The sequence below is a fragment of the Myiozetetes cayanensis genome, unplaced genomic scaffold (genome assembly GCF_022539395.1).
Source record: "Myiozetetes cayanensis isolate MyiCay16 unplaced genomic scaffold, myiCay2020 scf23, whole genome shotgun sequence".
Classification (NCBI taxonomy): Eukaryota; Metazoa; Chordata; class Aves; order Passeriformes; family Tyrannidae; genus Myiozetetes; species Myiozetetes cayanensis.
This window is the reverse complement of record NW_026087445.1, coordinates 9702039-9716763: the sequence shown is the minus strand read 5'-3', so window position 1 is coordinate 9716763 and position 14725 is coordinate 9702039. Positions and strand designations below refer to the sequence as shown.

General features: G+C 45.4%; 1 protein-coding gene across 2 annotated transcripts in view; it reads right to left on the bottom strand.

The window, feature by feature from the left end:
• Positions 1-14725, bottom strand: part of NEK6 (NIMA related kinase 6) — a 42514-nt gene that overhangs the window by 11093 nt on the left and 16696 nt on the right. For both annotated transcript variants that reach the window (XM_050319709.1, XM_050319708.1), the window contains exons 3-7: positions 10028-10168; positions 9010-9072; positions 8320-8430; positions 4897-5005; positions 3549-3656 (exon numbers count right to left, since the gene is read on the bottom strand). In XM_050319709.1, coding sequence (XP_050175666.1) covers positions 3549-3656; positions 4897-5005; positions 8320-8430; positions 9010-9072; positions 10028-10168 — 532 coding nt within the window. The remainder of the gene's footprint in view (positions 1-3548; positions 3657-4896; positions 5006-8319; positions 8431-9009; positions 9073-10027; positions 10169-14725) is intronic.

The following is a 14725-nucleotide window of genomic DNA, read 5'->3' as shown; positions in this document are numbered from 1 at the left end:
GAAAACGTTTTCCAGCTGAATCAGAGGAGCTCTGTTGCTGTGACAGGGGCAGGTTAGCAGGACTGGCACACAGGAGGGTTATGTCCCTGTGCAAACACAGCTCAGCCAGCACTGATGCTTCCTGGGGAGCTCAGCCCTGTCTGCTCGTGAGCACAACCAAAAGAAATGGGATTAACACTTCCAGGAGGCTCTGTCAGTCTCATCTGCTGAATCTGAGGTACCCCAGCCAGGCCAGTGGCTCTGCCACACCTTTACACAGACTGTCAGACTGACACCAGCACACAGTGTCTCCCACAGGCTCTGAGCTGGCTCAGGTCATCTCCCAGAAGTAGAATTTAGGAATTAGCTAAAGTGAGACTGTGCTCAGAGGCACTAAGACATTAAATTCCTTCAAATCTCAGTGTGAGGTACCCCCACGAATTGTTTCAAGGGGGAAAACAAACAAACAAAAAAAGCAGATGAAATCTACTTCTTCTTCGAAAAAAACCAATAAATATTTTGTGCATAATATTGCAGCTGTTGTTACCAGACCTGCTGCCTTAAGGTTCTCTATTTTTTATTCTTATTAGTATTTAATCACACGACACTACTTAAGTCCTTATAGTTTTGTGGTTGGGTTGTTTTGGGTTTACTTGTTTAGTTGGTTTATACATGTATGTAGTGCAATACACCTGCAGAAATTCTGCATCTACCTTTTCTTCCACAAACACTGTACTCGAGGTAGAGACCAAAAGGCCAAAATTCCTCAAAATTCCCACAATATTGGCTGTTGACGTTTTCAGTGTATTTCTTGTGTCCATTTTTTCTAACCAAGCCTTGTTTACAGCCCCTCCAAGCCCTGGGATTTTGTTTCAGATGGCAAACTGGCTTGGCAAGCAGAGGAAAGAAAAGAGGAAAGGCAAACAGACCATTTATTAAAGAGATCTTCAGCAGGCCCCTGGTAACCCTCCCATTCAGCAGGAACGGGTAACGCCCCTGTACTCCAGTCCACAGCTATTGGCAGGTTCTAGGCTGGGAAGCTTTGACTTATGTGCATCACCCCAAAGGAAAATCTGCTCTAAGTATATTCTTGTCCAAGAATAAATAATAAATCATCTGCTGCAAAACAAGACTATTCTGTGTAAAACTGGTTTCTTTTGGTGTTTGTTTGGGGTTTTTGGGGTTTTTTTTCATGTTTTTTTCCCCTCTCATTTCTTTGAAGTGTAAAGCTAGTCAGAAGCTCTGGATAATGCCAAGTTTATGTGGTTAAAAATGGGTACTAGACCAGTTCTCAATAAAGTTATCTATTCTAACATTAATGGAAATTCTCTGTATTTATTAAAGTTTTCTAAAGTCTAAAATTAGGGAAGGAAGGACTGCAAGCCACCACATTGTAACAAGGAGTAGTTAAATTCACCTTAGCTACGCCCATTACCTCTAAAACATGAATTTGCTGGCAAGGCTTGTGCAGGAAGAGCTCTCCCCTGTGGAAAACCATCTCCTGTCTGCTCCCAAGGGAAAGGGAGAGCACAGCCCAGGTGGTTCCCTGGGAACTCCCCTGCACCCTCCGGCCCCAGCTGGTTCCTGCTGCCTCTCCCTCCTGGGAGGCTGGAGGTGTCCATGTTTCCCCTCTGGCAGGTGTGCCCGAGGAGCTTTTCCAGGGGCCAGGGCTCTCCCCGGCGCTCGGAGCCCAGTGCTCGCCGGCGCCTCACGAGCTGTGTACAGGCAAATCTTTCATTTTTCTTTCATTACCCCGGCATGTACTGTCACTTAATTTTTATGTATGCAATCCTTCCTGACAAATATGATCTGCTGCCTGGTAATTCATGTGACGTTCATTCTGTTCCTTGCTCTAATTACGGCTGCCGTTCCCGGCGCGGCGCTGCCGAGCCGGTGCTACACCTGTCAGCCGGGTCGGGGGCTGCCTCGTGCCCTTTTGTGCCAGCCTGATGTGAGCAAATACAGCCAAAGGAAGAAATGAGATGAATATATTTGCATAAGCTGCACATTGAATTCATGGGTCAGCAGCCAGGGAAGTGACGGCTCAGGGCGGTTGCCGGGGCAACGTGGGATGGGAAGTGCCCGCTCGGCACCGCGGCCTGGGCCGGGCACTGCGCTGGGCGTGGGGATCATCCCCCACAGACACCTAAAGAATGGCTTAATTACACCAAAACCCAGACCAGCCGACCTCCTGCTGCTGCAAAACCTGCATCTCTGGCAAATTACCAAAAATAAAGGAAGAAGCTCCAAGTCTGCAAATTTCGTGACTGTTAAAATGTTCTTTTTTTTACGTGGATCCAGAATCTCTGGAAATGGTGGTGTGTCCATCCCTCTCCAGCCTCGGTGCCTCGCCCTCAGTGTTCTGCACCCCATTCACCTGTTTCCAGGGCACTGTGATGTGAGGAAAGGCACAAGGGGCTGAGTTCTTCCTACTCGAGCTTTCTCAATTAAGAGAGAGCAGCCCTGCTAAAGGTCACAAGCTTGGCTTACATGTGCAGCCAGCTTCCAAGCCCCAATTTATTCTTATTAATATAATAAGTGCAGCAGTCAAACCAGATAAGATCATATAATTAGACATGATCGTATTTTGGCCTGTTGAGATGATGTGATTGTAACTTTCTGTGAAAAGGATTTATTTTCATCTATTAAGCACAGTGGGGATATATCCTAGGACAGCTTTTGATGCAAAGGGAAATCTGGAATCTCCTATTTTATGCCAGTAAACTGTAGAAATGTCCCTATTTTTTTAAGCACAAAGCAAGGCAGGAATCTTCCTTCGTTGTGCGCTGAGAAGCCCCAGTGTTACCAATAAGGTCTGTACACATTAAAGAGAGGATTCACCAAGACTCACTGGGTGGAGGAAACTGCACAAAACAAAGGTGAAACAACTGCCGTGTGTTCCAAAATCAACTGAGGTAAATGCAAAAGAGCTTAAATACTGCACCAGAAGCCAAAGTTCCCTCACTGCTCTAGCACGGAAGCACCTTTGGGACCCATTAATAAAAATGGAAAATCACCTCTTAAGAGGTTACAGACACAGTCAGGAAATACTTTGTACTGTGAGACTTGAACAATGAACTGTATATACTATGGAATTTTCTGTCGCACTGGAATTAATGCTAAAGGTAAAAACGAGGGACACAACTCTGAGCTATGTGGAAGACATGAAGAAAGCTTGGACCTTTAAAGCCTAAGCTGAATTTCAAGTGCAGTCCCTTTTTGGAACAGATGAACCACCTCAGACACCTGTAAAGGTGGTGGTGTGACATTTCATTCCAGCAAGCACAGTGCAGGCAAACATGGTATTTAGAGTGGAAAAGCTGCGTTTGTTCCATTTGCTAAAAATCACACGCTTACCAGGCCAGGCCTTCCAGAAAAAAATAACAAGCGAAGCTTTAAACCAGAAGATACCTATTAATGCCTATGCAGAGCATTTCGAATGCACATCACTGCAGATCCAGGATCCACTGAATCCCACTTCTGTCACCGTCAGAGGACAGACACCACTGCTTTTGAACATCACAGCTGACAACTGCACGGCAGGGCTCGCTTAACAAGTACCAGCTTACCTAAGGAATGTGCTGCAGTGGTTTTAGAACTAAAAAACCGGCCTAATCCAAGATCTCCCAGCTTCACCACCCCTGTGGCTGTTATAAACACGTTGGCTGGTTTTATGTCTGCAAGAAGAAAAAGGTAAAAGGTCAAAGCCACAAAAGGTTATTTGGTTCTAATACTGCAATAGAAGCATTGCCTGCAGCACTCGCTGTACAAAGGGGCTGGAGCAGAACCGTGCTTCTTTACAGCTTTGATAGGCTCAATCTTCCAAGGCCTCAAGCTCTGCACAGACACAAAAATCAGAGTGTACTTCCCAGCACACGAGAAATACCAATGAGGGGAAATGTAGGAAACAGCTCAACAGAACAGAGGCAACCTCTAACTGCTGGAAATCAAAGAGATAAGCCCGGTTCTCTTTGGGAATGCTCATTTTCCACAGGAAACTGTACTGCCCACCACCATCCCCTCGTGCAAAGGCTAATTACTGTTCCACATATGCATAAATTCTGGGCTCTGTACAGCCCAGTTGGTTCAGGGAGTGTAGAAATCTCTAGAACCCCAGTTTCCCAAGCAGGAACGCCAGGACTGAGTTAGAGGCTCTTTTCCTCATGTCAGAGCAGACTCAGTGTGAGAAGCTCCACATTTCAGCCACCAATTACAGACCTAATTCAAGTACAATTGATAAACTGCATCAGGGGATGCATAAAGGAGCAAAAATGACATCACATTGCTGAGAAATACAGTGAGGAATTCACTCCTTCAAAGCAGCAAGGAAATAACAAGCAGCAGAGATTGCTGCCTTTTGGGATATTTGCATTTCCTGAGTCCAGTCCTTCACAAAGCACTGCACTGACTCTGAAAGCACCAATGTAATTTTTGGATAGAGCTCAAACTTAGGAGACATGCTAAGACAAGAGATTCAAAAATAATTAATGAAAATAGAGAACAGGTTATGAGAGTGTGGGACATACTTGTATTAATATTTCAGAAAAGCCTGCGAGACAGGAAAACTCTTCTCAACTCTCTAAGGTCACAGCTAATATAATGAAGACTATTTCTTAAGAGTTCACTGTATCCAGGAGTCTCAGCATTTTATTTCTGACACTTTTCTAATGGCAAGTTTGACACTTCTACTTAATATCAGTGTCTGGAATACAAAGCAGCTCATCTTCCTAATACCACCCTCACTCGGGCCTGAATCCTCTAACAATGAGGCAGAGACAGAAGGAGGATCCATCTCGCAGCTCCAGCCTCTCCAAACATGCACTGGCTGAACATCAGCATAATTGTTTTTGAATGCAGGCGCTTACTAATTGGAACATTATATTATTATTCAGTGAAAAGAGACTGAATTAATGTTACCTCTGTGCATCACCCTGCGGGAGTGCATGTGTTCCACTGCACTGCATAACTGCACAAAATATTTCCACACCGTCCTTTCCGGGATTAACCGTTTCTGCTTTTTAAAATACTGTGGGAGGAAATAAAGAAAAGATCAGTGAAAAAGCAACATATTTGACTCGTTCCTGGAACTGTGTTAGTCAGCTGCAGGTTGCTCGTGTCTTCCACATCTGCACCTGCAAGACTTTTCTTCCGATCAGCTTTTAACTCCTCCTCCCTGTATGGAAACTTTGATGCAGTTCGCTAATTAACAACTATTATGAAAAATACGCTTAAATAGGTTTGACGTTTTTGAATGGACACAATTATGATTAGCATTAATCTCCTTAATTACCTTGCAAAACATATTTAATGCCTCAAAACAACAAATGTCTCAAATATTTTGCCTTAAGAAACAAAAGACCATTAAAAAACCCCTTGTAAACATTCATTCTTGCATCCTCTATTAACAAGGACAAGGAAATCTGCTTCCCTTTTTTAAAAGATAGCCAGAGCATCAATAAAGTATCTGTGCTTCTTCTGTGATCAGGTAGAATAACATATTCTATCTCATGCATAATAGGAATACTAAATGAACTGCACTCTCTCCAGTGAGCAGAAAGACACCCCTGATCAGGAGCCACAGGGCTGGACAAAGGCCGTTTCGTGGGTGTTTGGGCAGTGCCCAGCATGGGTTCCATGCACCTCTGGATGCCTGAACCTCCCAAAACAAGGGGAATCGCAATGACAGGGCACGGAGTGCAGCGTGGTGCTGTCCCTCTGGAACACTGACATCACCCTCAACTTATACAGGGACAGGTGACCAGCTGCACACCTCAGTGAAGGGCAAACACTGCAGAGCTTCAGCTGCTCCTTCCCTTCCAGCAGAGCACGGCGCCTCTGCCAAGGCATCCCAGAACTGCAGGCTTTGGGTTGCTGGGCCCTGAGTGCTCATGGCTCCCTCCTGTGCTGGATACTGAGCCAGCCCTTCCAGCACAACATTAACAAAACACACTCATAACACCCCTCCAGAGCTTCCAGACTGAGCCTCATGCTCTGCCACACAAGGTGCCCCTGGATAACGACTCTGGAATGCTGCACACCCTCCTGGCTCACACAGCTGCCCTTCTGCACCGTGCCTGTGAGAATTCCCATCTGCAGGAGAATAAAGGAAGGGAACTGTTTGCTGCCCCTTTCTGTATCTCGTGCTTTCCCTCCCAGCACTGACATCTGATGTCCATTGTCACATTTTCCATTTCATGTGAAATGCTGTTACTGGTTCGTGTTTGACTCCAGGAATGGCAAATTTTCTTTTGCAGATCAGCTGTGAAGGGGCACGACCGTGCAATTCCCCAGGCAGCAAATCTGACAGATTGCAACAGTTCCAACCCAAAACTTGAGAGCAAGCACAGGGAGTTACAGAGGGTGAGGGAGAAAGTGTTATATACACAATAAAATTATTTAATTCTCAATAAAGTATTTCAGAGTGGATATGCAAGACCACAAGTGATAATTTTCTAAATGTCATGTCCAATAAGGTTCGCCTGACATTTACAAGGAAGTCCCAACTCTCAGGTGGGTTTTTCTGCAGCTCTACATCCCTCATAAATAATGCAGGCACCGGGGCATGACAGAGACAGCCCTGGCTTTATCACCCTCACACCTCACTGTTGTCACTGCTGTTCCAGGGAAAATCCTCCATCAGCTTCAGCTCCCCGGGAAAGGCTGGGGGTGACTGCAAACCCCGCAGCTGACACGGAGCTGCACTGAGGGGGAGGCTTTTGTTCCCTCTTGGATTTAGAATTTGGTGGGTTTTTACCTCTTTAAAAAAAAAAAAAAAAAAAAGGAATTCCCAGATTTGCACCAATAGAAAAACTTCATTTCTGTGACCTTGAAAAAACCAAATGCGTGTTCTTCGTGCCTGAAATGCAGAGAGAACACAGAGCAGCCAGGCAGCACTGACAGGCAGCACAGTCCTGTGCTGGGCAAGGCACCAAACCAAGAACCTGCCAGTGATGCTCTGGAAAAGGTAACTCCTGTTAGAATGACACACAAAGCAATTTAAAAAAAATTAAATAGCCAAAGGACAAATGGACAAATGAACACATTTATCAGTAAGGGATGTTTTAAACTAAAAACTGCAGATGACAGAAGAATGCAAATATTTCATATCATGAAAAGTTACAGTTCTGTAGGTAAAACTGTTTATAAGCTAAGATTCAAAAATCAAGCAGAACTCTTGCACAGCCCAGGATGGTCACCCAAAGCCCCAGCTCCTGCTCTCACAATCCTCTTTTCCCACCTTTAACCACAACAACAAAAGGCCTGAGAGGAGCTGCAAGTTTCTCAGGCCCTGGAGGGAAAGGGTAAAACGCAGAAGGCAGCTCAAGAGAGCAGTGAGAGCTGCAGACACAGCGAGCTGTGCGGGGGCAGAAGGTGCAGCTCTGCCCCACAGCCCCCCCAGCGCTGCCCCTCCTGGGGCTCATCCCTCTGGCTGGGACACACCCCACCCGCTCTCCCCCACCGAGGGCTGGAGCTGGGATTTTGGGGCTCTCCCCAGCCGCTCTGCCAACTGCCTTTCCCAGCTCGCCTGCCCAGGGCTCTCCCGTGAGACGGAGCAGATTTTCCCGGGCACTGCAAATTTAGCCGTTGACTGTGGACTGAGTGGGAACTTGTTTGACAGCCTCTGGCCTAGTGCCTCGTGGCTCTGCTGGCAAAGAAAACAAATCTGTTAATAAGATATTTTAACTGTGACAACAAGGAGGAGGAGAACTTTCCAAACATTCATTTATGATAATTACAGAATAATGATGGCAAAAAACAGGTAAAACATGGAGAGAAGGTTGAGAGTGCTAACAAACATGATATAACACATCTGTTCTCACAAGGGATGTATGTCTAAAGATTAACATGTCAAAGAAAATATAAAAGCAGGTGGTAACAGCTTAACTAAAGCTGGTTTGCAGCAATACAAGTATTCCTAAGAGCAACATAAAAGAAGAACAAGTACTTGAAACATTTTCTCAAACCCAAATCCCCATTGCAAAGAAAGTCAATACGCTTCCTTGAATGTCTTCAGAGTGGCAGACAGACAATGTGAACAGTGAACCCAACAGTAATTAAATGTCCCCATCAATCAGAGGCTGAGTAAATCAGCCCTGCAAACAGCACTCATGTCCCACCAATCACAGACCCTGCTCCCCTCTGAGCTGTGACCACAAGCTCATGGCACGGCCTGGGGTACTTAAGATGCCCCCAGACACTGGTTCAGGTCTGGAAACACCCCATGGGTGTGCAAAGCTGCAAGAGGAGAACAACAGTGTTTCTAGCTCAGCTGTGCCCCCCCAGCCCGTGTGTGCCTGATCCTGGATGTCTGAGGCACTTTGGGGATGGACACATCCCTACCTTAATCATCTGGGAGAGATCTCCGGCATCAGCCAGCTCCAGGACAATGTTCAGCTCGTTGTCTTCAATGAAAGAGTCCAAATACTTGATTATATTGGGGTGGTTCAGTTGCTGCAGACAGAGGGAATGCAGAGGGACACTCACATGCTGTGGCAGTGACACCTCCAGGACACACCACCTGCACCCTCTGCATCTGCTGAGCACAGTCACGACAGGCAGGGTCACGACAGGCACGGCCCCACACTGGCTCTGAGTCACCACACACACCCCCTGACAGAACAGCCCTTCTCACCAGCACAGCATAACAAAGGTGCCTTGAGCGAAGAGCAACCCGACCCAAACACTGACACAACCCCTTCCATTGCAAACTTGCAGAATATTTAAAAACAGTGTCCTGAAAGAAGTCTTGTTAACAATAACTGATTTTTTCCTCCCCTATTAATTATAAACAAACCCCAACTGTTGATTACAGTACTCCTCGGGGTCTCTTTGCCCCTTAAAAAAAAAAATTACATTAAAACTCTGACAGAGGAAAATAATGCACTAATTGCACACACCAGTTTATTTTTCTGATTATTTATGCTTTTATAAGCTTATATATTTATAAGTTTTATTTGCCAACCTGAAAACAACTTTTTTTCTCAAAAGAAACAAAAAAAAATTGGTAAAAGTCATTATAAAAATCCTTACCTTCAGGAGGTCAATTTCCTTAATGCAATCTTGCCTGGCCTTGGCATCCATCATTTCAAAAATCTTCAAAGACAAAAACATACAAGATAAAAATGAAACAACAACAAAAAAAGTACTTTATACTTTAACAAGCAGTTGGTCTTTCCTTCCCCAACTTGTATATCCTCTACAGTAATGAGCATTCACACAATCCCCAGATCAAATAAAGATCAATGTTTTCTTTATTTTGAAACCACTACAGGGCTAACATTGGGGCAAAGCTATTTTTAGAACCTGTAGGCAACACTCTAAGCAGCCTGGAAAATAAAGACACTAGTTTGTGAATGTACTGTCACGAGTTTCATTCCTTTAATTACTATTAATTTCATATAGAAAATAAAAGACAAAGTGTTTACTTTTCTCTTTTTAACAGATACAGCCTCCACTAATTTCTCTGTTATAATTAACAATAACATTGAGCATTAATATTCATTTTGTACCAATCAGAGAGTAAGTCCCTAGAAATCTAAGAGTTTAGAGGGTCTGTCTGAAGTATTAAAGGGAAATCTCCTCAAACAAAATGCTGTTCTGGACTCTGCCCAATCCTTTCAGCCAAGTTACAAATCTACACTGCTGGCAACTAAGTCTTTTAGAAATTCTTCTAAAATTCCCCAAGCAAGCTCAGGCACTTTTGCCTCTCGTGCTCCGTGTTCCCATGGCTGAGCTGTGTCACCAGGGCAGGATCCCACAGGCCAGAGGGCCTCACCTCATTCTTTCACACACATTTCACTACAACCTCACTTTGTAAATAGTTTTAAATATTCAATATAAAATCTATTTACTTTACAAAGAGGTGAAATTAAAAATAAATATGAAAGTGCACTACTGCTACATAATTCTGGTTTGGAAACAAACCCACTCCAGGGTGCAGAGGGACAAGGACCTGCAGTGCAGTTCTCTGACTCCAAGTGGCCAGTGCAGGCCCTTAAACCATTCCCATCCTGCTCCCACGCAGCAGGACTGTGAACTCAGTGCTCACCTGAACCTTCTTCAGCGCCACAGGCTTCCTGTCCAGCAGACAAGTTGCTTTGTAGACCTCGCTGAACTGGCCTCGCCCGATCTTCTTGTCGATCTGGAAGTCTGCCAGGGTGCAGCGGTACGGGAACGCCGTCAGGTGCCTCTGTGGGGCCGGGGAGAGGGTCAGCTCAGTGAGCTGGGCTGGGGCTGACACCCTCCCGCTCTCCCCGACAGGCAGGTGGGGGGATTGCCCACCCCACAGCATGCCCAGAGCACCGCAGAACCCACACTGATTGTCACGGTGTAACCAGAGCACCGCAGAACCCATGCAGATCGCCCACCCCACGGCGTGCCCAGAGCACCGTGGCTCCTTGCACAGCCCCACAGCAGGCTGCAGCCACATGACTGCTTCCAAAAGGGAATCAAAGTCCTGCCTTGCGTGTAAGTAGCTAATTAGTCCCAAACTGCTGTCCCTCGTTACGCAGCCTCTCAGCTCTCCCTGCCTGTGCCACCCGCGAGCTCTGCCGAGCGGGCCCAGGTGAACACCCAGGCAGGCAGGGACACGGACTGACCAACCAGGAGCTGCTCCCCAGAGCCAGCCCGCTCTGCTCCGCAATCAGCACGACTGCCAAACAATGCTTAAAGAAGAAATTATGGAAATTAATTACTCAAAATTCCCACACGTGCCAAGCAGAACGCTTCCAAAGCTTCAGCACTTGAGCCATTTCAGTTTGCACCAAACCCACAAAACCAGAAGTGGGGATGGGGAAGGGCTTCCCAGGGCTGAACCATCACTCCCAGCTCACCCCTGAGCACACAATCCCAGCACAAGTGTCCCGGGAGAGCAGGCTGGGAGTTGGATGTTTGAGGAGATGACTATTCCCACCACTGTCACTTCCTACCACAGAGGAGAGGTTGGAATTGAGATTTAAAATGCAGAGGAAACTGTCAGTCCAGCATTTTTTGTCAGCCCCATATGAGACACTGTGTGGGTCTCTTCCAGTGGATGTTTATTTTGATTAGTAAATAAGACCCACAAACTCCATCAGTCAACCAAGACAAGCTAGTTTGAAACTGTCACCTTTAAAGCATCATTATCACAACAAACAGAGGACCAATGCCCACAATGGAAGTTCACACCCAAAAACCCACTTCCATTTGATAAATGCTGACAATACAGAGATCAGACAGTGGAAGACCACCAGGTGGGTTTGGTGTCACCTTCCCCTCATGTCCTGCAGCCCAAGGCTGGCTGTGGCCAGAGCTCACCCTGCACTCCCACACCATGGCCTGTGGTAGCCCTGGGAACTGCCTGGGGATGGAGCTCTGTGAAGAGAGGGAGCTGCTGCCAAACCCAGCACTCGGACAGTTCTGAGCTCCAGCAAAGACAAAATGCAATCCCATCACCCCCAGCCAAGGCCTGTTCATTCAGCAGGCACAGAACTGGAGATTACCTCCAGGCTGTCGTGGTCACCAGCTGCCTCACTTTGAGTTCCCTAAAAGAGCAACCTCCTTCTCTTCGGATGAAGTGACACTTCAAGGAACTGTTTCTGACATGCCAAGGCCACAGGTAAGATTTTCCATCTCTCACCACGAGCATTTCAACAGTCTCATGCCATGGGAAACAGAGGTGGTGCTGGGGGCTGGAGGGAGGGCTGGGTGATGCCTGGACACCTCAGCTGATGTGTTCTGGCACCCCCAGCACTGCAGCTGCATATTTACATATGCAATGACCCAGATTTGCATTTGCTACCACAACCTATCAGACCCAATTAAAGTAACAGAGCCTTCCTAGAGGGAGAGGCTGTTTGACTGCAGCACAAACCAGGAATCCTCCTCAGGTTACACCAGGCACACCGGAGAGCTCCCTGTTGATCACAGGCCATTTTCCTTCATGTTTAAACTCACCCTTCCCTAATGCTTTGCTGTACTTAAAGGGAAGCAGGAAACTCTGCCAAAAACTGTTATAAGGACACAAAGAATACCTAAGAAACATCTACCTTCTCAGAGTGCCATCCCTATAATCTGGCCTTATGTACATCTCACTTATTTCACAACTGCTGACATGGGGAACCCCACTGTTCTCACACCCTTCCACAATTAACCACTACAGTTTTTCATAAAGCTGTCAAAGAACCAACCCCTATTCATTCCAACAACCCACGATCCCTATTTCTGTAAAACTCAGAGTTTTCATGTACATAAATTATGTGTAAAATTAGATACCACCACCACCTTCAAACCTGCCCATCAAAAACACATTTTCTCATTTTCAGGACTGATTCAGGCCCAGGTCTGCAAGAGTGCAGCAAAATCGAACCTCTGGCTCTGCAGATCAGGTCTCAAGGTCAATGATGGAGCTTGAATTAAAAAAAAAAAAAAAAAAGAAAAAAAAAGGGGATTAAAAAACCAAACCAAAAGAGCTCCAACCACTGGACACTATGAAAACGGGACTGTTTGCACATTTCTGTTCCCAGGGCAGATGTAGGAAGGCGAAGAAACTGTTTTGAGACAAAGGCTGTTCTCTTCATCCACACAATGAAGGCTCATTCTTTTCCTGCTCCATAAAAAAAGAAATAAAAAGCCAAAGATCAAAGTCAATTAATTCCTCATTCAAATAAAAAGGCCATTCATTTTTAAGCAGAAACGCAGAGATTATTCCAAGAACAAGCTCTTCTGGGCATCTCCTCTGGCAGACACATGCTCTGTGAGACGGAATCACTGATGCCAGAGCCCAAATTCCAAAGCTGGCAAGAGCTGGAACAGCAGGCCTTGTCACGGTACTTGAGGGAGAAGTTTGCCAGGCTTTTACCCTCAAATCTTGAGGTATTACAAGAATTTCTGCAGAGCAGAATTAGTAAGGTCTTGTACTACTAAAAAAATCCTCTGGCACCAGAGGCAGCTGCACAGATGTGCAGGAGGAACAGACAGGCCACACTTCACACCCGGACGATGGACACGACTCCCTCCGAGAGCACACGCACGTGGGACACCCCCTGAGCACATCTCTGTTTGTTGTTCCTCATGAGCAGTTGTTCAGCTCACAGTTTGTATTTTGGGATAAGCAAGAATGAGTCTTTCTGCAGAGCGGGTTTTTCTTAATCTCCAGAACAATCAGTGTGTGGCCAATGAATTCACCTCTTTGTAGTGACTTTAGAGCTGGGGAAAACCCGAACAGCCCCAGAGAACTGTGGGAGCAGCTCTGCCTGCAGCCCCAACCCCTCCTGTGGGGCCCAGAAGTGCCCTGGGAACAAACCCAAAGCATCAGGAAACACCGACCTGTGCAGAGCCAGGTCTGCCCAACTGCTGCCCAACGGGGGAACCCCAGCCTGGGGGAGCTGCAAAGGGAACATCCCTGCTGATGGCACAGCACACAAACCCCCAGTGCTCCTGTTAGTTCACAACAAAGTCAGTTGTTTCAGTGCTGGCTGGCATGTGGAAAGCAGGCACCAGTCAGCAGCCTGCACAAATGGCTGCGAGGTCGTGTTTAGATTACTTATAATCAGCCTAAAAATCGTTCAAGATGGGTTCACCAACAGTTAAAAAGTCAGACACCACAATCTTCAGATGCCAATAGAAGCATCTTTCCTGTAGAGCCATGAAATGAAATATTCTTTAGAAAAGTAAAAATGTACTCGCCCAATTAATTTTCTGAAATCTCATTAAAAAATTTAGCCCGACTAAGCCATACACTTCTGACCTGAATTTTAATTATCTTTACGCTGGATATAAGGTTTTTTCTGATATTTGCAATGCATCATTAATTTTCAAGGAATGGTTTCCCTGCTTCTAAAGTGCATACTTCATCTGAATGACATTTACTGTAAGTAATTTCACCTTTAAAAGACATCTGCAGCAGGACTGGGGGAGCTTCAGCCCCTCCAGTACAACACACACATCTCATAAGCAATGATTTACTATCAGCATCAGTGTTTCAAACTTTTTCAGTGTCCCAAATTACACACCTGCCTCCACTCAATAATGCCTACCTGTAAAGAATTTTGCATACTTTGAGGCTGGAATTCCAGTGTGAATTTATGAGAACACATTAGAACAGAGTGATTAAAGAAGGAACTTCTAAGCTCACAAGAGATGAGGAAACTTTTAAAATATGGATTACCCTTCACACAGGTAGCCAAGTAATTATTGAAGAATACATCAGGTTTTTCAATTTGAGCTTCAAAACTAGACTACAGAATCATCATAAAATATCCTTCACCTCACCTGATACCTGGAATTTAAAGTTTGCTGAAGAACTTGGCTTGAATTTCAAACTTTAGCCTCCCCTCCCAGCAGGTATTTGTACTAGAGCATGATAAGGAAAGAGAGAAATACAGCTTGAAATAATAGAAATAACCTCTTAGAAGCTCTGCTGCTAAGCTGTGAGTATATAAAAGGGTTGTTTAAAAGTGAGTTAGTGTTTATTTAGTACCAAAACTAAGTGAAAAATTATAGCTCCATATTTTTATATCACTGATTTACTTCTAAGTAACTTTTATTGCCTACTGCTGTAAACACTAAGTAATCTGGAGGCTTAAATAATTGACACTTTGACTCTGGAACATTGCTGGAAAATGTTCCTCCTCTTGCTGACCAACTTCCTCAAGGTAACACTGGGCAGCTAAGGAAGGCAGAGGCCAAAACTGTGATTTTATTGGGCTCTTTTTTCTGGTTTTGGGCTTATTTTTGTATAGTAGAAAACTTCTCAATATCCAGCATC